Raw genomic sequence first — 27,967 nt, forward strand, 5'->3', positions numbered from 1 at the left:
CAACTATCAAATGTATGGAAACAAGATTTGGTTCATTCGCAATATAGGTAAGCCTAATACTGAACACGAGTTGATTTTAACAAAGTTCTATGTACTTAAAAAATATGTGCTTAAAAAATATGTGGCTTATTTATGACCGATATTAACTTCATATCACTCTGGTTTCATTACAATGCTAAATCATTAAATGAAATATGCATTAAGTAAAACCATCATTTAACAAAATTTCAATAATCAATGATTACCCCCATAAAAGTCATGGAAATTGAAAGTATGTATGTACATAATATTTGAGCAAGCACAAAAAACTTGGCCCTCTTACCATGAACAGAAGATTCGTGGGAGCTAGGATATGGAGACAGAATCACAGATGGCGCCAAACGCTTGCAGTGATTCCCACGGTAACCAAGAAATGCTGCGACTTGTTGCACTGTCTGTTTGGATCACACACAAACAACCTGTTGTAAGATCTCAACATCTTACGAATCCTCCCATTGGCTGATGGGTAAGGATGGACCTGTGTATGTCTCACGGCAGGGAGCGGAGCCTTCTGATTGGCCGACCTCTTCCCAATCACGGACAGTCATAGAGTCTTACTTACCCAGACTGTGACCTCAGAAAACACTTGCTTATCAGGAACAATACTCAGGCAGCTCCCCAAGTTGCCCACCCCCCTCTCCATCCTCCCCTCCAGTGTCCTCATCAGTGGTCTTACATCTGTTTCCCCTAAACAGGACAGGAGGATTCCTTTAGATTCCCAAGCCCCAAGCCATATGTTTTCCCCATCCGACAACTTGGTCATTGCATTTTGGCTGTCATCGGTGTGTGGCTTCCGCAATGACTACAAGCCCTGCACAAGAATGTTTCTTTTGAAATATCATTACAAAATACATCAGGTTTTAGACATTTTTATTGCTGCTATCACTGGCTTTTTTAAATATGTTTTTGTGGGTGTTTTAAGAGTTATTTTTTTAACCCCTATATCTTTGTTCTACATGGCTTCAAGGCTTGAAACTAATATTTTCCTATAATTACAATCTTGTTATATGTTACGTGGTCCTGTATATTTATTGATAAAATTAAACATTACATATCTTCATCACAAGAACACATATCACTCAAATGTCGCTCAAAGATCTACTGAAAACTATAAATATTTATGTTTAGATAAATGTAATAGTCTGGAAGCAAGGGACTCATTAGTCCAGTCCAGTATGATTTTGAATGTCTGCATTTAAACGCATACCTGTCTAGCTAATACAAAGAGGAAAGTATACCAAGCTATTTTTAAAAAAAAAACATTTAAGAGGGAAATTTTGTGTAATATAAGAATTTAAAGACAACTTGTAAGTCAAAGCCATCATATGTTTTGACTACTGGGAGTGTTTTGGCATTGGATGGGTGGGGGTAGAGTTGACTGGATTTAAAGCAATTGAGGTGATGGGTGTTGGTTGTATTGGGGTTGGTTTGATATGTGTTGGTTGTAATGGGGTTGGTTTGATAAGTGTTGGTTGTATTGGGGTTGGTTTGATAAGTGTTGGTTGTATTGGGGTTGGTTTGATAAGTGTTGGTTGTAATGGGGTTGGTTTGATAAGTGTTGGTTGTAATGGGGTTGGTTTGATAAGTGTTGGTTGTAATGGGGCTGGTTTGATAAGTGTTGGTTGTAATGGGGTTGGTTTGATAAGTGTTGGTTGTAATGGGGCTGGTTTGATAAGTGTTGGTTGTAATGGGGTTGGTTTGATAAGTGTTGGTTGTAATGGGGTTGGTTTGATAAGTGTTGGTTGTAATGGGGTTGGTTTGATAAGTGTTGGTTGTAATGGGGTTGGTTTGATAAGTGTTGGTTGTATTGGGGTTGGTTTGATAAGTGTTGGTTGTAATGGGGCTGGTTTGATAAGTGTTGGTTGTAATGGGGTTGGTTTGATAAGTGTTGGTTGTATTGGGGTTGGTTTGATAAGTGTTGGTTGTAATGGGGTTGGTTTGATAAGTGTTGGTTGTAATGGGGTTGGTTTGATAAGTGTTGGTTGTATTGGGGTTGGTTTGATAAGTGTTGGTTGTAATGGGGTTGGTTTGATAAGTGTTGGTTGTATTGGGGTTGGTTTGATAAGTGTTGGTTGTATTGGGGTTGGTTTGATAAGTGTTGGTTATAACTGGGTTGGTTTGATAAGTGTTGGTTGTAATGGGGTTGGTTTGATAAGTGTTGGTTGTATTGGGGTTGGTTTGATAAGTGTTGGTTGTAATGGGGTTGGTTTGATAAGTGTTGGTTGTAATGGGGTTGGTTTGATAAGTGTTGGTTGTAATGGGGTTGGTTTGATAAGTGTTGGTTGTAATGGGGTTGGTTTGATAAGTGTTGGTTGTATTGGGGTTGGTTTGATAAGGGTTGGTTGTAATGGGGTTGGTTTGATAAGTGTTGGTTGTAATGGGGTTGGTTTGATAAGTGTTGGTTGTATTGGGGTTGGTTTGATAAGTGTTGGTTGTAATGGGGTTGGTTTGATAAGTGTTGGTTATAACTGGGTTGGTTTGATAAGTGTTGGTTGTAATGGGGTTGGTTTGATAAGTGTTGGTTGTAATGTGATTGGTGTTGGTTGTAATGTGATGGGTGTTGGTTGTAATGTGATGGGTGTTGGTTGTAATGTGATGGGTGTTGGTTATAATGTGATTGGTGTTGGTTGTAATGTGATGGGTGTTGGTTGTAATGTGATGGGTGTTGGTTGTAATGTGATGGGTGTTGGTTGTAATGTGATTGGTGTTGGTTGTAATGTGATGGGTGTTGGTTGTAATGTGATGGGTGTTGGTTGTAATGTGATGGGTGTTGGTTATAATGTGATTGGTGTTGGTTGTAATATGATGGGTGTTGGTTTTTATGTGATGGATGTTGGTTGTAATGTGATGTTGTTGGTTGTGTGATTGGTGTTGGTTGTAATGTGATGGGTGTTGGTTGTAATGTGATGGGTGTTGGTTGTAATGTGATGGGTGTTGGTTATAATGTGATGGGTGTTGGTTGTAATGTGATGGGTGTTGGTTGTAATGTGATGCGTGTTGGTTATAATGTGATTGGTGTTGGTTGTAATATGATGGGTGTTGGTTTTTATGTGATGGATGTTGGTTGTAATGTGATGGGAGTTGGTTGTTATGTGATGGGTGTTGGTTATAATGTGATTGGTGTTGGTTGTAATATGATGGGTGTTGGTTTTTATGTGATGGATGTTGGTTGTAATGTGATGGGTGTTGGTTGTAATGTGATGGGAGTTGGTTGTTGTGTGATGGGTGCTGGTTGTTGTGTGATGGGAGTTGGTTGTTGTGTGATGGGTGTTGGTTGTAATGTGATGGATGCTGGTTGTAGGTGGTTGTTCTCCTGGATTGGTCATTAGGGGTATGGAGTGATTACGTGAAGTCTTCATTGGGGTATTACGTGAAGTCTTCATTGGGGTATTACGTGAAGTCTTCATTGGGGTATTACGTGAAGTCTTCATTGGGGTATTACGTGAAGTCTTCATTGGGGTATTACGTGAAGTCTTCATTGGGGTATTACGTGAAGTCTTCATTGGGGTATTACGTGAAGTCTTCATTGGGGTATTACGTGACGTCTTCATTGGGGTAGAACCGATGGAAGATTGGCAAGAAAAGCCTATATATCGTACATGGTCACAAGACATCACAGACAGTGCAAACCAATGTATACAAATTATACCAATGTCCAATCTAACTTCCTGTCTCACTTTTCATATCATGAGTAATTCAAAATTGGAACAACTAATTACTTAGATAATGAGACAGATAAGCTCATTACATCAGCGCTGCTGCGGAAACTCCATGCTCTAATTGAGAGGGAGAGAAGAGAGACAATTAGCAGGATCCCGGGAGGAAGGACTCAAGAGAACTCTTCAGAGTGGAAGACACAAAGTGGTAATGTGACACTGAGCACGCTCACGCTCAACAGTTGCTGTAGGCAGGATAGTAACCCTCAAAGACTTTGTGCACAGTCCGCACCAAACTCAATCTACATTTTTTAAGTTAGTATCTTTGCCACAGTAACCTTACACTTTTTAATTAGCAGAACATTAAAGGTCCCTTTCACCTAAAAAATTGTGCTTTTTTTATTAAAAAATTTTGACATAAAATTTTTATTTGATTTATACTTTTCCTAAAGTTTAAATCTTTAAAGTTTAAATTTTTAAAGTTTTAAACAAATTTGAAAGGAATATTATATCATAAGGCTTTGGAAACAAAATTGAGTAATATAAATTTAGATTAACCTATATGCAACAGGTATATATATAAAATTATGACCAAAATTGAAAGGACAATCACAGGTCACGTGTAAATAGAAGGTGTGTGTGCATGATTGAAGAGTTTAATAGCGTCTGCAACAGCCATTTCAGAACTGTCCATTTAAAACAACTCCAGTTAATTAACCAACTGTTAACTCTTTACATATACCTTACACATCAACACATCCCTGTAAAGGCCTTGTGTTCACACCGCGGAACACAAGTCTGTTTATAGTCCCACTGACAGGATATATTGCCCACATATGATACCCACTTGGATCAATTTGCACGAGTATATAAGCCACATGTTATCCACTAGTATTCCATATCTAGGTGTTATTGTACATTATACTCTCCCGATTCCTGGTCACCCCATGTCTCACAGACCCCCCTGCTGTGTCTGCGAGTCTAAAACGACTTTGTGTTTTTTGCTTCCATTATAGGGAGAATGTCGGAGTGTGATCGTGTCCTATGTCCATTATCTGTACACTTCCCAGATGTGGCTGCTGCCGTCCCCCCCGAGCAGCCTCGACGACATCAAACATGAGGCACGCGGGGACGTATTCTGCCCGCGCGACACGAGACTTCTGGTTGCGATCATCTCCACTCTACGCCCTTTTAACAGTCGTGGAAAAACAGACATGGACTAGAACTCCAGGCTCTAAAAGCATTGTCCTTTTGCCATTTTCCAAATGTATCCTCAAAACTATGTCAAAATATGTCAGAACCGCAGCAGGTTAGCTTACATATACCAGCAGCATCTGCAGCTTATTTCCTAAAAAGCCATTTTCAGAGAGTCAGATCAACTGGTCATGGGATGGACATGTCACAAGCATTGGAAACATGACAATATGTCCTGAGGGCTGTATACGGAGGCTGTATACGGAGCTGTATACAGAGTTGTATACGGAGTGTCCATATGTCCTACTCCACACTTCCCTGTCCTGCTGATTTGACTGACATCTCCCACTAGGCTCCTTTTCATACACTAAGTATCTAATCCGATGTCCACTTCAAGATTCCGTCATTATTCTTTCATGTTTTAGATATTCTAAGAAATGTGACTTTTTTAGGAATAAAACTGCATTAGCTTTTATCTACATCAATTACCCACCAAGAATATAAATTCAGGATTCTTTAAAAGCTAATTATGCCCACAAAATTATGGGCTATTGGAATTCCTAAAGAGAGAGGGCTAGGTAAATGGGCAGTCAGTCCCAAGAAAGTTTGATAAAGTCATTAAAAAACAACTTTCGTATGGTAATTACTCTGGGACAATATGTTAGCTTCACACATGGCACTGATAGCAATTTTTAACCTGGCACAAGACCACAAAGAATGGTTCTTAAAACTTGAAATTACACTGAATTTTGCAAACGCAAGTATTTTAATCAATCATAAAGAATCAATACTTAAAGATAGGAAACAAACAAATTATGCATCAAGTGTGTCTGTCATCTATTTCGTCTTTGACCACAAATGACATCCAATTTCTCAATCTCTTGTGAACATGCATAGACACTCACACAATCATCCACGGAAATGGTTCTGAATTTACGCAAGATAACGCGTCCCTGTTGATGCCAAGATAATGACTTAAAGACACAAAGTGATCGTCTGCATTTCATGCTCGTCTTTACCGAAGAGACAGTGCTCAAAGTGTTTAACAGTTAATCAAAGTAGGATAATGACGGCCATTACCTCGGCTGATGTGACATGCTTTGATTTGAAACTCAATCTTAGCGCAATAACAGACACTTCCCTAAGAGGAAATTATCAATTGCAACAGATTGTGAGAGACAATTGAGTACGGGCAGGTAGAGGCTGTGGTCGGTACGTGGATGTCACACGATGGAAGAATGCCTCATCTCCACGTGCTGATCAATACCCAGTAACAATGTGTTCTTGTGGGAAGAATATTGATACCTGGCTGCACTTTATCATACCACACTTTCAAGGCATCCACGTTTGATGCTTTGTTCAGTACAAATACTTCAGGGACTAGCTTATATTTTACACAGTAATATTCATGCTGATTTGTGTTCCTACAGTAACTCCAATTCTACAAACAATAAAAAAAGAAGTACCTTGATATGTTCTAATCCATGTTATTAAAAGGAGTTTGAATTTTTTTGATTATTAAATTCTTCTTAAATTAAACTGATTCAATTAGAAAATAAATGATACTTTATTAAGTTTAAGACAATCAAACAGTCCCTAGAATGTTTGAGTGTATGGTTCTAACTGTGTGAGTGAGTCGTGATTAACGCCACTTTGGACAGTATTTGATAGTAAACTATGGTTATAACAAACTCAAAGTGACCACTAATTTTAGTTCATTATAAACTTAGTTCATTATAAACATTTCAACTAAAATATACAGCAAATGTCCGAGACCTAAAAAACAGTTCGTTATATCGGTTAATTTATTATAAGCATGTTCATTGTAAACGTAGTTTACTGTAGTTGTATCCTATCGTTATATCGTTATATCGTGTTAGCTTAATGTTGGAGGGGGGGGCGGTCGGGTAGCCCAGTGGTTAAAGTGTATGCCCGTTACACCGAACACCCGGGTTCAATTCCCGACATGGGTACAATGTGTCAAGCCCATTTCTGGTGTCCCCCGCAGTGATATTGCTGGAATATTGCTAAAAGCGGCGTAAAATCAAACTCAGTCACTCACTTATGTGGGAGGAAACCTAAAATGCTGTAGGTCTGAGATGTTTACCACTTCGGTGAAACCCAAAAGCACGGGTATGGTTCTAAAAGAACAATAACTTAGTGTAAGGTCATGACTGGATGGTCACAATGAATTGACCTGGCGGTTCAGTGCTCATGCTTCATGCTGTCAACCATTGGTTTTCCTCGCCCAGATCTAATTTTACAGTCTGTAATTAATAAGTTGGAATATTCTTCTTAAGTTATCGATTTTAGCCATATTCCAGCAATATCACTGCGGGGGACACCAGAAATAGGCTTCACACATAGTACCTATGTCAGGAATCGAACTCAGGTCTTCGGCGTGACGAACAAACGCTTTAACCCCTAGGCTACCTCACCGCCCCAGGTAGACAAACAAGGTTTCTAAAAAATTGTCATATATCAACCAGTCAACATCATGATGAATGCATCAACAACTGCATATTGTCCTAGAACAGTTATTGATTTGACAACACATCTCACACAAAGATGTAAAATTGTTCAATATGTATTTGTCGATACTCATACAGTCAGTGACAAACGTCATACACTGAAGTTGATTTTATAAAGTTTTTTTTGTTGATAGACTTGAAATTAATTAAAAATATCCTAGATGATGCTTATGAAATTGACAGATTACGTCAGCTGTTCATCATGGACACACAACATTTGTCAACCAGAACATCCTGATGATGTCACAATGAAACACATACTGGAACCTTGTAATGATGTCAATACCATCTATTGACGAAATATTGCCAACAGCACTTTATGATTTATATATCAGGGCACAAGGGCTGGGACGAGTCCATATTTACTCCCTTGGTACCCACCCCCTATTACCTGACCCTACTCGGGTACCTGCTGTTCGTCTCAGTGAATAGCTACAAATGTCCGATGTCTGAAAAGCTTGACCGTTGCCCTGGCAAAAGATATGTATCTGTAAAGCCCTGTATTGAGATACTCGTATGTGGCTTAAAGGGTTGTTCAGTTAATAGGATGTCACAATTGACCAATGCTTCAAATTATCACAAATTCACACCTGACTTTATCAAACATGATATGAAATATGACAACCCTTCAGGCGCTATCAGTTCTTTTCAATTGTGAAACCTTTCGACCCATATCCATTTTATCATCCAGACAATATTTACAGTTTACGATACGTCTAAATTACTGCTTGCAATAGGAGTGACAATTAGCCATACTGTAGCCGCTTATGCAACAAATGTTTGATAACAACACTTGATATATGCATAGATACAAATGTATATCAATTCCCTTTAACTTCCCTCAAATTAATCTCCAGTTAAACTTTTCCTGTCGTACTCCAACAATTTCCTTCAAAATATCAATCACCCTGTCCCAGGGCAATTCTAAACCTCGGTGAAATTGATGTCAATGACTAGCTGGCTGACATTTGGGAGTTATCTCCCCTTGAAGGTTAAAAGTGGTAGTACATGCTAAATGCAAATGACACGAAGATCAGGAAATCTTTAATCCGCAATCAATATGGGATGAGTTGCTGTCAAGGATCACCGACCCCCTCTTGTTTGTCGATCCCAGTGTAGCTCTTCGCTGTTGGAGGCTTAATTACTTATACACTTCGTTAATATCAATTGTCACTTGTCGACAACGATCGTTCTCTCTTCGTGTTGACCAGCTTCCCCTTTGATAGTGTCAATGATGTGTCAACGCGCAGCACAAAAGCTGTATCGGACATGACGGCAATCAGATGTGATGACTGCGATGCCGTTGTCGTTTGGTATGCTGGTACTGTGATTATCTCCGAGACAGCTCAATATATCATAACCCCGGTGAGACTTCAGTGTACTTTCATCAGCTTTCCACAGCCGCAGCAATAGCGAATTCGTGCTAATGATCCCGAAAAAGTTTGACAAAGAAACAGAGGTTAGGGAAATTAATTAATCATGGAAGCAAAGGTGTAAGTCAAGCTCGCACTGCCTGGTGTCTCCACCTGGTGGCAGAAAATATAACGAGACGCAAGACTATTAATTTGAATAGAGAATGAGCTAGCTTCAGATCAGGCAGTTTGAGAAGAGAAGAGAACCTCGTTCAATGGCGGTTGTCCCCAGGATGTAATCACCCACCACAAAGAAATAAGACGTTAATCTCAAACAACGACACGCAGCTAAATCTACCCATCCTGCCAAACATCAATAACTCACTTGAATGAATTCGACGAACAGCTGAGGTTAAGAGAATGTCTATTGTTTATACAAGTTTATAGTTTTATGGGAATAAAATTACTTTTTCTAACATACACGTTTCAATTAAACTGAGATTGAAGCTCCCGTTGTCGTTTGATAAACAGAAATTGACATTTGCTTTCTCTCTTTTATGACATATTTCAAAGAAAGATCAAAACTGTGCCGTCTTCTTGAATGGAAAACGTCATGGGCCAGAATATCAATAGGAGTTAATCACAAGGGTTTACAAATGAGGTGGATTGATTTATGCTCCACATACAATTAATCAGAGCCTCATGAAAAAGATAGGAAGCCATATTCCAAGAATAACAGAAAATAAAAATCTGGAATTTAACATCAAACGTCAGATGACATTAAAATATGAATATCCCTGACACCACATGGGTTTCTGCAAAGTTTTATGAGGTCTGTTAAACCATTTATGAGAAAACATTGATTCATAAACCTATCGCAAGATGTTCTTGTCTAGTACCAGGTCCATTTGATTCTGCTGCTAAAGCAAACCTAAAAATTTAAATTTGTTTTGTTTATATAAGTATTTCTTCATCAGCAAAAGATAAAGGCATTAGGCATCCATTTTCTTTTATTAGTTGGTCAACAAAATCTTTGGCCTAAAATTCAATGAAGAGACCAAATTTTTTTTATATTTCCACTTCCACAAAAGTAATGCTACTGAATAAAAAATAAACACGTTTTAACATTGCACGATACTGAATGATAACTGATTGGGTTTTTTTTGGTTAGAATAAAGATTTTATACATATTATTTACCAAAGAGTGTTAATAAGTTGTCATGTTTTTGTTTCATTTTACCAAATTATACAACAGAGTCGATTCATTATTCTTTCTAATTTCAGTTTCATATTGTTGGTCCAACCAAAATATAATGTAAAGCCATGACTGAACAGATGCTTATGAATAATATAATGATCTCTTTTGCTTTTTCAATACAACAGTACACATATCTGTGGTCATTGGTGTTATTTAACCAATGGTTTAAGAGCACTGTAATCTGACCTGCTTGACTATCTGTCTCACTTAACATTGTTAGAAATTTCATGGCCCATTGACCATCCACTGATGGTCATCCCTCTGTTGTCACCCATTGTCCACTTATTGTCCTCACATCATCCATCTATTGACCAGGGATAATTTCCTCTTATCGTCCAGTTTTTACCCCCCTTATTTTCCTCTTGTCTTCTTGTTCCTGACCAGTACTTTTAAAGTCTGATGGACATCCATTGTCATTAAATGCCCACTTGATCAGGTAGCCATCATGAAGTAATGGTCATCTCACCCTAATTGGCTATCACTGTCCCTGTCCATCCATCCTTTACAGGCAGCCATTAAGGGGGATGCCCAGTTGACAATACGATACAATATCCCACAATGGGGCAGTGTCTGTACAATACGGGAACTGGACATCAATATTGTTAGTTGAAAAGAAGTATCATCATCGGGGGATTAAAATACATGACTGATGGACATGATTGTGACTAGTTGTGTTCAAGCAGCATCATTAGGGATTACGGTACCGGGAAAGAAGACAATATGACTGGTACTGCGATCACGCGATCACCTGTTGTTCAGAGACGATGCTTGAACGCTTCTCAAGTCGTTTAAATGGCAAACAAACTGTAGACAGCGTCAATGCCTGAACAGTTAAACAGCAGAAAATTAGTGTGGTCTTTAAATAAATGTGACAGGTACAGAGACAGTTCATCAAACAGAGAGGGAGACTTTAAACCCCTCCAGCAGGTGAAAGGATCGCCAGTGATCCCTGAGACGAGTGTCGACCAATCGCTCGTGAGCGGACAAACGAAGATCACTCAGGACCAGATAGAGATATCAACGACAAATACCTATATTGACGGCAACTGGCCTCTAGTGACCTCACAGATCTGATCACTGTTCGGGTTTCTTTGCATCCTTCATGTTTGGCTCCTCTGTTTAAAATTTCACCTGTGTGCATCGTGTTGGCCAAATGGAAAAGTCGCGTTTCTGACGTGACTTAACAACTTTGTGTACTCCGAGTAGACAAGACAGATATTCTGCATAATTACCTACACACTTAGATGTCCCCGAGGTCGCTGTGGAGAATTTCTGAGTGGTGCTGGGAACGTTGATGGTATCTCACATAATTCTGTGACGTGAAATTTGAATATCAAACATTCTCATTAAAAAAAGACAACCTCGTCTGTCTAGGAAATTTTGAGTATAACAGATTCTGAAATAATTATGTATTTTTTCATGCAGTTAAGATGGGAGTGAACGGATCCTGACTAGTCCCTATTCATTAACATACGACTCACATTATGAGAAAAAATGGAGGGAGGGCTGTTTAAACGCTCTGGGTCAGAGTCAGGTTTCCACATTCAAACTTCAAACAACCACTAATATAAACTATTCCAAACATGCATGATCTTCTTTTTCTGGTATGTAATTATCAATGCCCGCTCCAGTCTCTTCCAATATCAGGCACTTCCCCAAAATGCATCCATACTGACAGCAACAAGATGTGATCACCATGAGTGTTCAACCAATTACTTCAGGGCACATCAATGGGTCTTCTACCAGTACTTAATTTTACTTCATTTATTGTTCTTGTTACTCCTAACACATCATTAATTTCTCATCCAATTACTCCTGAGGGCACATCAATGGGTCTTCTACCAGTACTTAATTTTACTTCATTAATATTCTTGTTACTCCTAACATATCATAAATTACTCAACCAATTACTTCAGGGCACATCAATGGGTCTTCTACCAGTACTTAATTTTACTTCATTAATATTCTTGTTACTCCTAACATATCATAAATTACTCAACCAATTACTTCAGGGCACATCAGTGGGTCTTCTACCAGTACTTAATTTTACTTCATTAATATTCTTGTTACTCCTTACATATCATAAATTACTCAACCAATTACTTCAGGGCACATCAATGGGTCTTCTACCAGTACTTAATTTTACTTCATTAATATTCTTGTTACTCCTAACATATCATAAATTACTCAACCAATTACTTCAGGGCACATCAGTGGGTCTTCTACCAGTACTTAATTTTACTTCATTAATATTCTTGTTACTCCTAACATATCATAAATTACTCAACCAATTACTTCAGGGCACATCAGTGGGTCTTCTACCAGTACTTAATTTTACTTCATTAATATTCTTGTTACTCCTAACATATCATAAATTACTCAACCAATTACTTCAGGGCACATCAGTGGGTCTTCTACCAGTACTTAATTTTACTTCATTAATATTCTTGTTACTCCTAACATATCATTAATTACTCAACCAATTACTTCAGTGGGTCTTCTACCAGTACTTAATTTTACTTCATTAATATTCTTGTTACTCCTAACATATCATTAATTACTCAACCAATTACTTCAGTGGGTCTTCTACCAGTACTTAATTTTACTTCATTAATTGTTCTTGTTACTCCTAACACATCATTAATTTCTCATCCAATTACTCCAGGGCACATCAGCGTGGGCACCATGAGTTGCTCTGATCTGTGGGCACCCTGAGCTGCTGTGAGACACATGAACCATTCCGATCTGTGGGGACTATATGAGCTGCTCTGATCTGTGGGCACCATGAGCTGCTCTGATCTGTTGGCACCAAGAGCTGCTGTGATCTATGGGCACCATGAGCTGCTGTGATCTGTGAGCACAAAGAGCTGCTTTGATCTGTGGGCACCATGAGCTGCTGTGATCTGTGGGCACCATGAGCTGCTGTGACCTGTGGGCACCATGAGCTGCTGTGATCTGTGGGCACCATGAGCTGCTCTGATCTGTGAGCACAAAGACCTGCTGTGATCTGTTGGCACCATGAGCTGCTGTGATCTGTGAGCACAAAGAGCTGCTGTGATCTATGGGCACCATGATCTGCTGTGATCTATGGGCACCATGAGCTGCTGTGATCTGTGGGCACCATGAGCTGCTGTGATCTGTGGGCACCATGAGCTGCTGTGATCTATGGGCACCATGAGCTGCTGTGATCTGTGGGCACCATGAGCTGCGGTGATCTGTGGGCACCATGAGCTGCTGTGATCTGTGGGCACCATGAGCTGCTGTGATCTGTGAGCACAAAGACCTGCTGTGATCTGTGGGCACCATGAGCTGCTGTGATCTGTGAGCACAAAGAGCTGCTGTGATCTATGGGCACCATGATCTGCTGTGATCTATGGGCACCATGAGCTGCTGTGATCTGTGGGCACCATGAGCTGCTGTGATCTGTGGGCACCATGAGCTGCTGTGATCTGTGGGCACCATGAGCTGCTGTGAGACATATGAACAGTTCCGATCTGTAGGGACTATATGAACCGTTCCGATCTGTGGGCACCAAGAGCTGCACTGATCTGTAGGCACCATCTCTAAGTGTCCCAAACCACCCTACAGGTCTAGTTTCAGATGAAGCTGTCACAACAACAAACCAAGCTCTGGCATGAAGTTGAAGCTTCTCAGATGTTGTGATGATCTAACCACTGGCCAACTCCCCTTGTAACTTAGGCAGGACTCACATTGCATATTTAGCTCTGCTGGCCAACCTCTGAGACAAAAACAAACCAGATTGAGAAGATAATTGTTCCCGATCCCCTCCCTCAGCTGCCACCAATGCAATAAGTCCACACCTAAATGGAAAGGGAGATATGATATTTATCCCACTTTTTTTTAACAAAGCAGGGCACAGGGTGTGAAGTCCATCTTCCCAAAGATTTGACTAATGTTTTAGGCATAGGAAACCAAGAAAACGTGGTCTGAAATCGTGATAGAGCAGATACCACACGGATAGAGGTGGTTCGGTGCAAGGAGGTATTGTTTGGTGGAATCTCTGCCTCAACAACACCGTGGCAACCACGGCGACATCTTGAGGACAGGAACTCTTCAACATGGAAGACATTAAAGTTGTATGCTCTGCGATATGCAGCACTTACACACTTGTTCCACGACAGGCTTTTACTTTCAGGACTAAAAGAATAGAATAACCCACATCGTGTTGGACATGAAAGAATCTGGTTGTTTTTTAAAGGTCAGGAAAGTTGGTGTGATCGGCATTGTCCTTGTGTCGTTTTAGATACAAACTGGTCCTCTGAGAGTGGTCATGGAATTCCTATCTATGGCAACAATGCCAGGACCAATCGAACAATACAACCTAAGAAAATACTTGTACATGATAACCAAACAAAGTCTGTCAACCATTTCTTTAATCCTTACCCAAATTTCTCTTTGTTCATATTCATTTTTTCGACTCAGTGACCAGGAATGATCTGCCATGAGCATAAAAAACATATAAAAATACTTATGTATCATTATAATGTGTAATGTTCATCACTTGGAACTGTTATTAATAATAGCGATACTGAAGAAAATGCTGGCATATATTTTTGCTAAGTTTGTTTGTTGTTTTCAAGGAATCAGTTTTAGTAGCCATCATTATGTTAAGATCTTTTGTGGAAGGGGACCCTGATCTCCATATAGACATAATATTCCCGTCACTGTTTGATCGTAATTTGTGTCAAATTTGGTTTGCCTAGTGCCATTCTTTTCACAAATTATGAAGAGCAAGATAAATAATGAACGATGCAACATAAGAATGAATAAGAATGGATTGATTCCAAGATTTTGAGCCATAAGTCTGATCTTGAAATTATTTTGACTGTTGTGTTTAGTGTAATTTATAAATATGCCTCCAATTTTATGTTACAACTGGATGTCCTGAAAGAAAACGGGGAAAGAAAGAATTGTATGGCTCTTGTCAGAGAAAAAAAAATGCATTTTTTTCAATCAGAGACTGAAAAAATATTGATTGTAACAAATATTCCAGGCAACTACCCAGAATATTAAATGATTGGTGGGGCTTAGTGTTTAGTGAGGCTAGATGACTAGATGCTCCTGTGCGAAGTGCAAGGTGCCACCAGGTGGGGCTAGTGGACTCAGTGTTATCGCACCTTGCATGCTTGCCTACACAGAATCATCGAGGGAAGTGGTTACTCACGCAATATCATATCAGCTTTAAAAGACATCAAGGAATAACGGGTAATATCAAAAGATATGCAAGGATCTAATATTTAAGAAATTCAGAAATAATTGCTTCTTCCTGTTTCATAGGGATTACAGCTACTCCTGACTGACTAAAACAATACTCAAGAGCATAAAAAAAGGAACAGATGTAGCAAGATGAGTGTTTTATCTCAGGGTTAAAATAACGTCAGAAAAGTTATCAGACCTCAGAGAATTGTGTGTTGTATCTCAAGTGTTACACCAGACCAAGGGTATTGGACATCTATCACTGGGCTGGGGACATTTAAAAAGGTGTACCAGAGCTACTGAGGTAGTTTCTCACAGAGACCCTGAAAAAATATATCAAAAAGATCCCAAGCAAGTCTACAAAATAGTGGCTAGTCTAAATTTCATTCTATTATGATATATGACAATTTAACACTAAATCTTAAAATATTTTCACTTCAAGGACAAAATATAAGTCTATTTGTAAGTATTGGGTGTTATCGCAGGGTTTAAAATTTGCATTAAATTCTTCAATGACTTTGGTTTCGTTGAGTAATAATGTACGACCTATCATGAGTGAGTGAGTGAGTGAGTGAGTGAGTGAGTATGGTTTTACATGCTTTCTGTAATATTCCAGCAATATTCAAGCAATATTCCAGCAATATCATGGCAGTGAAACCAGAAATGAGCTTCACACATTGTACCCATGTGGGGAATCGAACCCAGGACTTCATCGTGACTAGGGAATGCTTCAACCACTAGACCACCCCGTTGCCCCTTACTATCAGAAGGCAATTATGATCACCCTGCCTCATATGATCCGAGTGCAAAGTAGGATCATAAAACAATTACTACCTCCCTACATCTCCCAGCTTCACACTGACATCACCATGACCTGTCTTTTGATGTGGGGAGAGGGATGCCTTGAAGTCCACTTACAAGGAATCTCAAAACGGTGGAACTAGAACCAATCCTACAGGGAAGCAATTAAGGACCACTTGCTGGTCTTACAATAAACATTTGGTCTGTTGAGCGGTGGGTTTGTTTCCAGTCCTGATCAAAACAAACAACACCGGCCTGTATCAACTTTAGGACATGGAGTTGCTTATGGCAACAGGGATTTATATGGTATTCCAAATTAAGTGCTTTTGGCAGGAAAATTGGGAAAAAATAGTTAATTTGTTTAAAATTGAGATTTTTAATAGTTCATTTTTGGGGGAAAATCAGAGATACACTGAAAATATATTAATAAAAAAAGCTTTTAAGTCTCTTTCTCTTTATTGATCCTGTTATCAGTGGAATACAAGTCACCTCTACACACACATATCATTAATTATAACTATATTCACATGAACTGGGAATTTTTTATACTGGGGTTATTTTTCTTCAGCCTCCAATCAGATCTATATAGACCTGGGTTGTGTAAAACCCTGGGTTTATAAAGAGATCATCGCACCAATTCTGACTACTAATCATCTTGTGGTGTGAAGTTTGAGACATACCCCCATCCAACCCACAAAACCTTAAACTTTTTGTCATTTTCAGAAAGAAAAACCCACAAATCATAGTACCAGTGCTTAAATGTTATTAAAACAGAACACACCAAAGAAAGTTTTAGACCTGGCAACATCCATTCATATAGCACTGTACTCCATGCATAAGCATGCTCTATGCACTTTGACATTATTACCCCAATGGATCCCTGGGGAGTATACAACCCCATCTGTCTGTGAGGTGCTGGAAGCTGAACAGTCACATCCTGCCGGGTACCCATTCACTGCTGTATGTTGTTCACCTCCACAGTAAAATTACGAAGATAAAAACTGTTACCATATTCGACGTAATAAGAGCCCAGAGCGCTCTCAAAATTAGAAATAGTGTCTCTTATTATTATATTACTTTGGTGAAAAAAACTGAGTTGAAAGATAAATTTCGTGGTTTATGCTGACAGCCTAAAATGTTTATGCATGACAGAGATATTGTTCCAGAATTTAATTACCCATAATTAAGGGTTCGTATAACACACGAGTGCATATTATATGTGAATAAATAAGTCTTGTGTACATTGATCAATCGGATGGGGTGCTAATTGGGATTGTTCACTAGCCAATATATTAGCAAATATCGATGTGGGCTCTTATGAGAGCAGGGCGCTTATTACGTCGAATACGGTTTACCTTTTAATACATAAACTGATAATCCCTTAAAAAGTTTACTCTGTCAGATGAAAACTTGTTGTTTAACCCACTTTCAAATTAAGACATCAAACATTATCTGACATCAAACATTATCTGACATCAAACATTATCTGACATCAAACATTTAAACTGCTGTCATCACCATGTATCCTGTGAATCTAGTTTTGAATCAATCATCCGGAATGTCTTATGACAGGTACTTCAATTGTTTTTTGTTTATGTTTGAAAATTGTTAACATTTTTCAAATTAACATTTCTAAAAATGAGTAGAGCAGCTCTTTATACAAAATACCTGTAATAATTAGACATATCCGTCCTCATGTCCTGCAAATAAATGAACATTAGATCTTGTTTGTTTGTTTGTTTATTGTTTAATGCCGCACTCTGCAATATTCCAGCTATATGGCGGCGGTCTGTAAACAATCAAGCCTGGACCAGACAATCAAGTGATTGACATCATGACCATTGATCCACGCAATGGGGATCGATGACATGCATCAACCAAGTCAGCGAGTCTGACCACCCGATCCCGTTAGTCGCCTCCTACGACAAGCATAGTCGCCTTTTACGGCAAGCATGGGTTCCTGAAGACCTATTCTACCCCGAATTCAGGGGTCACATTAGATCTTGAGATTGCAAACTGTTCAAATTCTTTTAATGGACGTCTTGAAATTGTTTAACATAGGTAAAGGGTAACAAGTCTTAGAGATGAACTGGTATACAAATATATACACATAAATATATATATTAATTTCTTTCACACATGTTAATTCCAATAAGCCTAAAACTTGATATCTCTTAATATCTTAATAATATAAATAAATAATTCTAATTTACGAGCCCTTTTTCATTACATTTTCTAAACAAACAGACCAAATTAGAATAATTTGCAAGTTTCCCTCAGTACAAATTGATAAGACATCTGTTTTAAGGCCCCAAACCCTTTGGTTTATTTTCCCATTGGATGTAAATTTGGTGTGAAAACCATAAAAATATGTTATTAATTCTTTTTTTCTTCCTGCAGGGTTTAATACAGTCCACAATCAGGTGAGAGCAAGGGCCGTGCCGGCATTTAGATTGTTAGCAATTATAAAGTCGAACAAAGATGACTACAGAAAGAGGATAATTTAAAATGGTCGTGCGTAATACAAAAATGCTGGTGATCACACCCTATACTCCATGTTTAGACAGCTGAACTTGTCATGGACTGTTCAACCATCTTCCAACATTTGTCAACTTTGTAAAAGGCAAGGGAATGAGGAATTCAAGTTATTTCACATCATGACAAAACTGTCTTTCCAAGCCCAGAGCTTTTTACTTATATGTCTACATATGGGCAACATACTGGAGACCATATTTTATTTGTAATATCATCGTGTCTTTAATTAGAAAATGCATTCCATGTGGCATGGTTTCTTCTTTAAAAGAGTGTAAATGTGACTTGCAAAGACTAGCTAAACATCCCCCAGCCACAAGCAAGGAAGAACAAGAAGTCTTTGTGGTGGAATGTGCGGAACCATTCCCCTAACAACATCTGACATGATGGACTTGTCAATTTCAGACCTTCTGGTGAACAGATGAGACGAACACAAAATATACAAGATGTTTTGTTTATATTTAGTACACATTGAGGTTGGAGAGAGTTAGCACTTTGTGTATTTCAATTATTTTACCACTTGAAAATTTGTTTATTTCAAAAATAAACTCTCAAAATCCTCAATTCTAAAATTCAAATCTGTATTATTAAGTATTGAACAGAATCATTTAAAAAATACATATCATGTTCATAAATGAAGACTAACTGTCTGGAAAATAGGACGAACCCTTCAATCATTGTATGCGGCCATCTGCAGCCATGTGACCTCTAACTATTATGTACTTTAAATGGGAGCATTTATGTCAAGGGCGCTGCTCTAAAGTTATTTTAATACTATTTTCCTGAAACTATACCCAATCCCTACCTTATCAGTTTTTAAGAAAACGTGAAACTTTATGGACAAAGATTTCTAGTTTATTGCGTATTGCAACATTTCGATGTAGATTCTTGCACCGTTGCTCCAGCTTGATTACAGTGTAAGAATCTACATCCATAAAGTTTCGTGTTTTCTTATTTACTCACCAATTTCTAGAATGCCAATCAAACAGCTATCAGTTTTGGTTTGGGTTTTTCAAAATGATTCTACAAATGTTGCCATAGTTTAGCTTGTTCCTCATGCAGTCTTGCAGTTTATATTTTGTATTAAAAACAGTTGCGGTGAACACATACATTTGTTTATGACTGACAATTTCCGTGCGTTATTCAGATTATTTGGTGGAATTTGTGAACCAATTTCTAAAAACTGTTCATCATTTTAGGGGCTGTTTTATTTGCAATGGAGTTTTTTGATACCAGGTAGTTGAATTCACCTCTACTTTTTTAGCTTTCAGTGGAATGTGAATTTGTGTAAAAACAAACATAAAACCGAGTGAGTGAGTGAGTGAGTGAGTGCTTGAGTGCGTGAGTGAGTGCGTGCGTGCGTGCGTGCGTGCGTGCGTGCGTGGGTGGGTGGGTGGGTGAGTGAGTGAGTAGTTCATTTTAGCAATATTTCAGCAATGTCAAGGCAAGGGACATCAGAAATGAAAATGTGCTTCACACATTGTACCCATGTGGGGAATCGAACCTGGGTCTTAAGCGTGACGAATGAACACTATAACCACTAGGTTACCCCACCACCTTAACCAACCGAAGGGACGAGGGGTAGCCTGGTGGTTAAAGCATTTGCTTTTCACGCCGAAGACCCGAGTTTGACTCCCCACATGGGTACAATGTGTGAAGCCCATTTCTGGTGTCCTCCACCATGACATTGCTGAAATATTGCTTTAAAAAAGCGGAGTTAACCCAACTCACTCCGCAGAATTTTTTTTGTTCTAGCAGGAGCCAATATTACTAGCACACAGCTCTGACGATGCATCCCACGCTAAATCCATCCCACATTTTTTTTTAAAAACCATAATGAATAATACTTACAACTAAAAATATAGTTCACAAAAATTAGAGGAAACCTTTAACTTACTTTTCATCTGTGTTGTGCAAGAGCAAATGAAATGAGATAAGTGGTCGTGAAAGGTCAATCACATTAACTGTGGTAATTAAACTCTGACTGTTAATTACCAGCAGATAATTAGATGTCTTCATCACTGACACCTTGTTGACCTCTGAAACCATCCCGGAGTAAATTGCAGCTAGAGTTTCACAATCGTCACAATTAACATGATGTGGGGATAATTACAGACACATATCTCTTCCGTAATAATGGGAAAAACAAACATTTCTGAAAATAAGTATGAAAAATTATGTATATATATCATATAAGTTATTGTGAAAAGATACATGAAGTCAAATAACAGATGAAGATCTCGTCACTTAAACATTCGAATGCCATTTAATTTAACATCTCGGAAAAAGAGCAATCAATTTATTTCATATTCTCAATTACAATTATTGCAAAAAAACTTAAGTTGCCAATATATTTTTTTTTAAATTCAAAAGTTTAAAAAAATCAAATATTAACAAAACATCCCCAAAATTATGTTTATCTCAGGATCCCAAATCTACACCTTTGACAAATATTTCTCTTTAATAAAACTTTGCAAAGTGTATAAAAAATGACAGACTGACAAAACGAGCTGCAAAATAGTGTTTTTTGTTTTGTCCGGAGCTAACCCCTTGCACAATGAAGCCTATGTTAACACTCTCTCACCACATCTGTACCTCACAGAATGACCCTATAATGTTACAGCGCTACCCCTTCCCTCCACCCCCAGCCCCTATACCCATTGACCCCTTTCTCCAAAGATACAATTTCTCAAATTTGACAAAGAAATACCTTGCTTGATGAAAACTGTGGGAAACACGGCCAAATGTCTCTGCTACAATACCAGCAAATGAGAAAAATATCTTTATTACTTTTAAGAAATTATTGACAGGGAATTATTCTAACTGTAATGTGCTACCTGTGAAAGGTGTGGTAAGATGAGAAACAGACATGTTCCCCTGTTAATGAGATGTGATCACCTGTAACGGCCAATGATCAGGTCACCTGGCCGTCCTTTACCTGTCATGATTGGAGAAATCTGCTAATTGCACTCATGTTGGTTAAATTCTCAGGCGCAAACAATGAGTTTGTCACATAGGTGAGTGTATTTCTCACATCACTCAAGCGCACATGAGAAAGTGGCATTCATATGAGGACAAAATGTCCAACACCACACAAGTCTTGACACCCCTGACAGTTAAATGATGTGTAACTATTGTGAAATATGGCTGCAGTACTGTCAGTTTCACAAACTGTTTAGTCCCTGATCAAATACACGTTCAGTGTCATGTTATTATTGCAACTGCCATGCAAGTCCTAATGGAGGTAAGACAATATGCATGTTCAATAAAACAACATCAGACTTGACATCAGTTGGGCTAATTTTTGTAAATTACAATGCTGACATCTGTAGGGAAGAATATATTTGAATAAATGTAATATTTTATGCTGTTTTACAAACTTACATATACAAAGTCTGACTGATTTAAAAAAATCACCTCATGATGGCTAGGACCACAAAATTCAAAATTCATAGTCAGCATAAATCACTGTGATTTTAAAACTTATTTTAAACGACATACCTCTGTGTTTAAAAAAAAAAGCATGAAAAATTTTCAATTTCAAATATTGTTATGATTTCCTCTGCAATTATTCATCATTCATTGTGTTTTGAAGATCTATTTTCCACAGTTTTAATTACAGTATTTTAAATAATTAATCCATATTGATATTGACAGTAGATGAATTTTTTTCAAAAACATTTGAATTTTTTCTGGTCAGCAGAATAAAAAAACTGCATTTAATTATAGATTTTTTTCACATTTCAATTTTTTGGACTTGGCAGATTTGTAAACCAAATTCAACAAAAAATAGTTTAACAGACTAACAGCAAGACTCACTGTTGCAAATATACAAAAAATGGGCCTAATGAAAACAGCTTGATCGTGATGTCATTGTCCATTTAATGTATAGTCAGACAGGTATATACGACAGGTAAATGTGACTGAGGAGACATTGATGTGTTGCGTACCTGCAATCAAATCACAGGTAACACAGGTGAGAATCACATCAATAGGAAGTCCTCTCAATACCACAACCATTTCTCAGACAGACCCGTCCAGCTCTGCATGAATTTATTACCTGCGATAACCACTGATTACACGAATGCCTGATTAATCATGACGACCACGTCCAAACTTGACTAATCGAGACTGGTAGCTAGGGTGTATTCTCTGCTCTTTCTTTCCCCGTCTAACCATTCCAAGTCATTAGCGCCAATCTGTGTATCTAATCAGAGCTGCTACAAGCGTTTCTTTCATTAAGGTGTTGAGAAAATAGCTAAAATCATGTTCTCACACACAGGAGAATGGTCACTGAACATTCAAAGAAAGGCTGTGAAAGAGGTCCACATTCTCTAGGTTGAATTCATCATTAAGAACTCAATACATCGGGGACTATCTGATGAAATCTTGAGGGATCAGCCTATCACCTGCATAATTTTCTTGTCTGAAGATTTAAACAGATCTGATTCAGACAAAGAGGCCGAAAAGGACGTTATAGACAAGCAAAAATTGAATCCTAACAACTCAGAATTAAACATTGGATATTTGTTGCTAATCTATCACCATTTTAGATAGTTATCAGGACACAGGTTAAGATTTGATTGAAAAAACACATTTCCTTCCTTGAGCGGTGTTGGGTGTGAGGTGAGGTGAAATGGGATGTAACATTGCGTTCATGATTATTGCGCTTCTATAGTGCATGCATATGTGTGTGTGGCTGCTTGTACTAGTCTGGACTAATGTTGGTTTTATAAGTGCAAGCTCACTGAGATACCATGCCGCAGTTTAACATGAATATCCCACTCAGACACAGTATACTGACTCCAAGCCGACCAGTCCTTCTTTTAGCCCCTCCATGCTGAGTGCCAGGCAGGGTAACAACAAGTACCATCTCTTAACGTTTATTGGTATGAAAGCCAGGGATTGAACCCCGTACCTTCTCCTCTTCAGGCCAGGCAGGGTAACAACAAGTACCATTTCTTAACGTTTATTGGTATGATAGCCAGGGATTGAACCCTGGACCTTCTCCACTTCAGGCCAGGCAGGGTAACAACAAGTACCATCTCTTAACGTTTATTGGTATGATAGCCAGGGATTGAACCCCAGACCTTCTCCACTTCAGGCAGATGCTCTATCCACTGGGCCATGGAGACAGTTAACTGGGTGTGAAAGATGTTGACTTTTAAACAGTTCCGTTGCTTGTAACCCAACCACCTAGCCTTGCTCCAAGTCTGTACTAAATGTCCATGAGTGTATATCAACTCAATCCTTATAATTGGCAGTCTAGGTAAGTTGACAGTTAAAGGGCCAACTTGTTCTTATTATTTCTAAAATCTAGGAATTATCCTTTAAACTAATAATCATTGCTTTAGAGATTTGGTCCGGCTGTGTCCTGTGTTAAACAACGAAAAAAACAAAAAACATTCATGCTTCACGTTGATAGTTAACGTACAGAAATGCCTTATACAATTAAATTCAAGAAAACAAAACAATAAAATGTCTCCAAGATGAAAATCTAATACTTAATTTATTATGGACTGACAAAGGTTCAAGGAATGTTTAGTTAAACTCCACTTCTAAACTAAAGCTGCACGAACATGTTTCTACCAATTATCTTACATCTACCGGGTACTTATATTTCAAACATATCTCCCCTTCTTCAAAAAGCCAAGCGTATTATTTGAAAAGCAAAAAAAAAGGCAGCCCTTGATATAATTTGATTTAATTCCTAAATTCAACATGAACCAAGGTGAAAAAAGATCCAATAGTCATAAATAAATCTTTAATTTAACCGTTTTTTCTCCTTGAAGACATTGTTTTACACAGTGACACTGAAAGGTTCAAGTATTTTCAAGACATGTTACAAACATTTCAAGAAACCTCTTTTTGACTTGAAAGGACAGTAGGACAGCCTGTTATGACTGAGCATGGCACGCTACGAGAGTGTTGATCTTCTCTATCCATTTACACCTGCCCTCGCTTAAGTTAACGAGGCCAGAGGGTGCACAGGTGTGTCGAAATATCACATCTACATGAAGATTTATAAGATCTTCCTAACAGCAAAGCACCATTGCACTAACACACGAGGACAGTTCGTATACCTGTGAACTGCAGAATGTCTTATCTTTTAGATCAATTCTCACTAACTCTCCACACACGGCAAATAAGCTCCAAATCTGTCGACAAACAATCAAATTCTTCTCTACGCTTTAAGCAAACGTTACGACGGGTGCATGGCGAGTGTGACCCATAAAAAAACCTACGTGTCTTAAAGCAATGGCTGCCCTTCTAGCATCAAGAGTTAGTCGTCCTGTTTTTAATGTATAATACTCAAAAACACTTGCATGAAAAAGACGAAAGTCAACAAATTCCATCCATGATATCTGGCAACTGCTTGGAAAGAATTATCACCTACAGTGAAAGATAAATGACAAAAACAAATATTAGGTGACATTTCGGCAAGTCGATGACTTCTACACACTGGGTATACATACATAGCAGGGTGTAGTGGGGGCAATATATAAACTCAATGTTGTATCCCTGAGAGCACCATACAGGGAAAGCTAGGGGCACCGTAAGGGGGAGAACTGGGCGGGACGACAACATGGGTGGTTTGAATCTTGCAATGTGGTAGTGATTTTCTTCGCATGTCTCGTTACAAGGCAAATACACTCTGCTAGGGGTCAGAGGTATGACAGACATATATAGACTGTGTTTGGAGGCTTTGAAAAGTAAAATGTACACTACATAAACACGCATGCATATCAGAATGCCAATATCGGACACGTCACAGGGGCTGGGGATGGTAAACGCCACAGCAATATATTGGTTGGTTATCTTTGGATCTGCATGTGATGTTATCTAGGGTGAAATCCAAAAGTCAAATGTTGTTTATGGGCAAACTAATATGGGATTATAACTACTGTATCTATCACTTATGTTGATATGAGATAGGCATGCCTCTAATATATTTAAATTCATAGTATCTGTTAAATTATGTTTGAAACATAATCACCAGTTTTGCATATGAAAACATTAGAGAGAAAGAGAGAGGGGGAAAGAGAGAGTGAGAGAGAGAGAGAGAGAGAGAGAGAGAGAGAGAGAGAGAGAGAGAGAGAGAGAGAGAGGGAGGGAGGGAGGGTGGGAGAGAGAGAGTGAGAGAGAGGGGGCAGGGAGGGAGGGGGAAGGAGGGGAGAAGAGAGAGGGAGGGGAGGGTAGGAGAGAGAGAGAGAGCAAGAGAGAGAGGACGAAGGGAGAGAGAGCAAGAGAGAGAGGAGGAAGGGACGGAGTGGGAGGGAGGGGAGAAGAGAGAGGGAGGGGAGGGTAGGAGAGAGAGAGAGAGAGCAAGAGAGAGAGGAGGAAGGGAGAGAGAAAGAGAGAGAGAGACACACAGGGAAGGGAGGGAGGGACACAAACAGGCAAGTATTGACATCGATTGATTCATACTTCTACCATTCTACAAAGAATATTTCCATGTACTATTTCATATGAAATCCAAACAAACCCCGCCGATAAAGTCATAGATTCATCACATTACTTTGGGAGTTGTATGGAGGTTATGGAAAATGTAATGAGGTTAAGGATGTTGTCTGTGCATACGTGTACGTGTGAGTGGTTTTATGCCACGTTTAAATCACAGCGTAGAACACTAGAACTGGGTCTTCGGTGTGACAAGTAAATACTTCAACCACAAGGCTACCCGACTGGTTTAATAGTGCTGTTAGCAACATTCCAAATGTATGACAAGGGCTTCACACACGGTACCCAGCGTGGGGAATCAAACCCAGTGGCTGCTGTAACCACGAAGCTACCCCACCTCATCCTGGAGCACCAAGACACACAAAAAAACGCAGAAATTAATACAACGAAAAATGACACATGAGACCCTCATTTCCAGGTAATTTAAAAAATACACTTCAAAAACAATTCCTCCTTCAATATAACAGTTGAAAGATTAACATGCTTTATATTTTTCCAGCTTGTCAACCTGTCTGTCTGTTTGTCTGTCTGTCTGAGTCAACAAATCATCCGTGTTAACATTCTCTGCCGATAGACAAGTTAAATCTAACGCTAAGTCTACTGCAAATTCGGCTAAACCTTCTCTTTATTCAAGGTAAATGTGTCTATAACACATCGGCAGATAGTCAATGATGTTAACGTACCGTCGTCCTCACCGCGGCCTCATCACATTCTCGTGTTGTAATATCAAACCTAGTGTCGCCTGTGTCAACTCGAGATCATTCACGAACAACCACCAACTCAACTTTACACAATTCAGACAAATTTGCATGTTTGTCAGAATTCGGTTCCCATGCTTTTACAAGGAACAGCCCAAACTTGTGAATGATGACAAACGAAGGGCTAGCTCTTGACCAATCACAGCCAGTTTCACAAACAAACATCCAATCAGAAATCAGATATGATTATACACCCAAAATAGCTGAAAGGAAGTTTGAGATAATTTTTTATCCTGAGCCTAAGTTTAGAAATCATCGACATCATTTGAACGAATATTATTGGTTTGACAGAATGTAAAAGTGCACGTGTCATATTCTTATCCAATTCACAACATTTGGTTATCATGATACCACAGAAACGTTATCAGTTTAGGATGAATTGTTAAATGTTCACCAGTCACAACCAGGTAAAAGGCTGAAAAACTTTTTGTATATTGTCAGCTTAAAGAAACGGATTTATTTACAAACTCGGGCAAACATGGGGGCGAAAAGCTTTTTAATGCACTTTCCTCTCATATTCACACAAATTCAACCTGTTTACATACTGTCACAGTTTTTAGTGAGTCAGTGAGGCCAGTTTAATCACAAAACTAATATCGTGAAAATAGTTACAGGCGTATCAGAAACACAAATTTACAGTACAAATATAGAAATATGCACAACGCAAAATAAATATCTGCGATGCAAATTAGGAAATTTGGCACTTGTAATTAATGATTTGTCAATTTAGAAAATTGATTTAATTTTATCTGATGGTCAGCACGTCAGTGACACTGACAAACTACCGATATTATACTATCCATCATAATTACCTCGCTGTCGCCACTCACTCTGCTGCTGACCATCGGAGGTCACAGGTCACACACTTAACGAAGCCTCCGTGATCAACATTGGGTCAAGGAGCAGCTAACCGCTTGATAACTACACATAATCACTTGTATTGATAACATCATGATAAATGTGAAATTATATAGAAAATTAAGAGTGACTTTCAGTACTTATTGCAATATTACCTGTTGTAAACAGTGACACCATTTTTAGACCCTGATACATTCAGTGGTGGAAATCTAGATGAATCAGTCATTTAATCTGAAGATTTGAACTGAAGAAAATTAATTGAAAAATAAATTATTAATTTATAAATAGTTACAGAATATTTTGACAAAAT

At 38.6% G+C, this 27,967-nt stretch overlaps 1 protein-coding gene across 4 annotated transcripts in view; it reads right to left on the reverse strand.

The window, feature by feature from the left end:
• Positions 1-27,967, reverse strand: part of LOC139470825 (histone-lysine N-methyltransferase PRDM16-like) — a 138,779-nt gene that overhangs the window by 44,160 nt on the left and 66,652 nt on the right. The window contains exon 1 of one of the 4 annotated variants that reach the window (XM_071253130.1): positions 323-467. The exons of the other annotated variants lie outside the window; for them this stretch is intronic. Coding sequence (XP_071109231.1) covers positions 323-325 — 3 coding nt within the window. The 5' untranslated portion in view covers positions 326-467. Of the gene's footprint in view, positions 1-322; positions 468-27,967 lie in introns of those variants that run through there. 4 annotated transcript variants of the gene reach the window in all.

Source organism: Haliotis cracherodii, unplaced genomic scaffold, assembly GCF_022045235.1.
Source record: "Haliotis cracherodii isolate W230 unplaced genomic scaffold, xgHalCrac1.p SCAF_21, whole genome shotgun sequence".
NCBI classification, from domain to species: Eukaryota; Metazoa; Mollusca; class Gastropoda; order Lepetellida; family Haliotidae; genus Haliotis; species Haliotis cracherodii.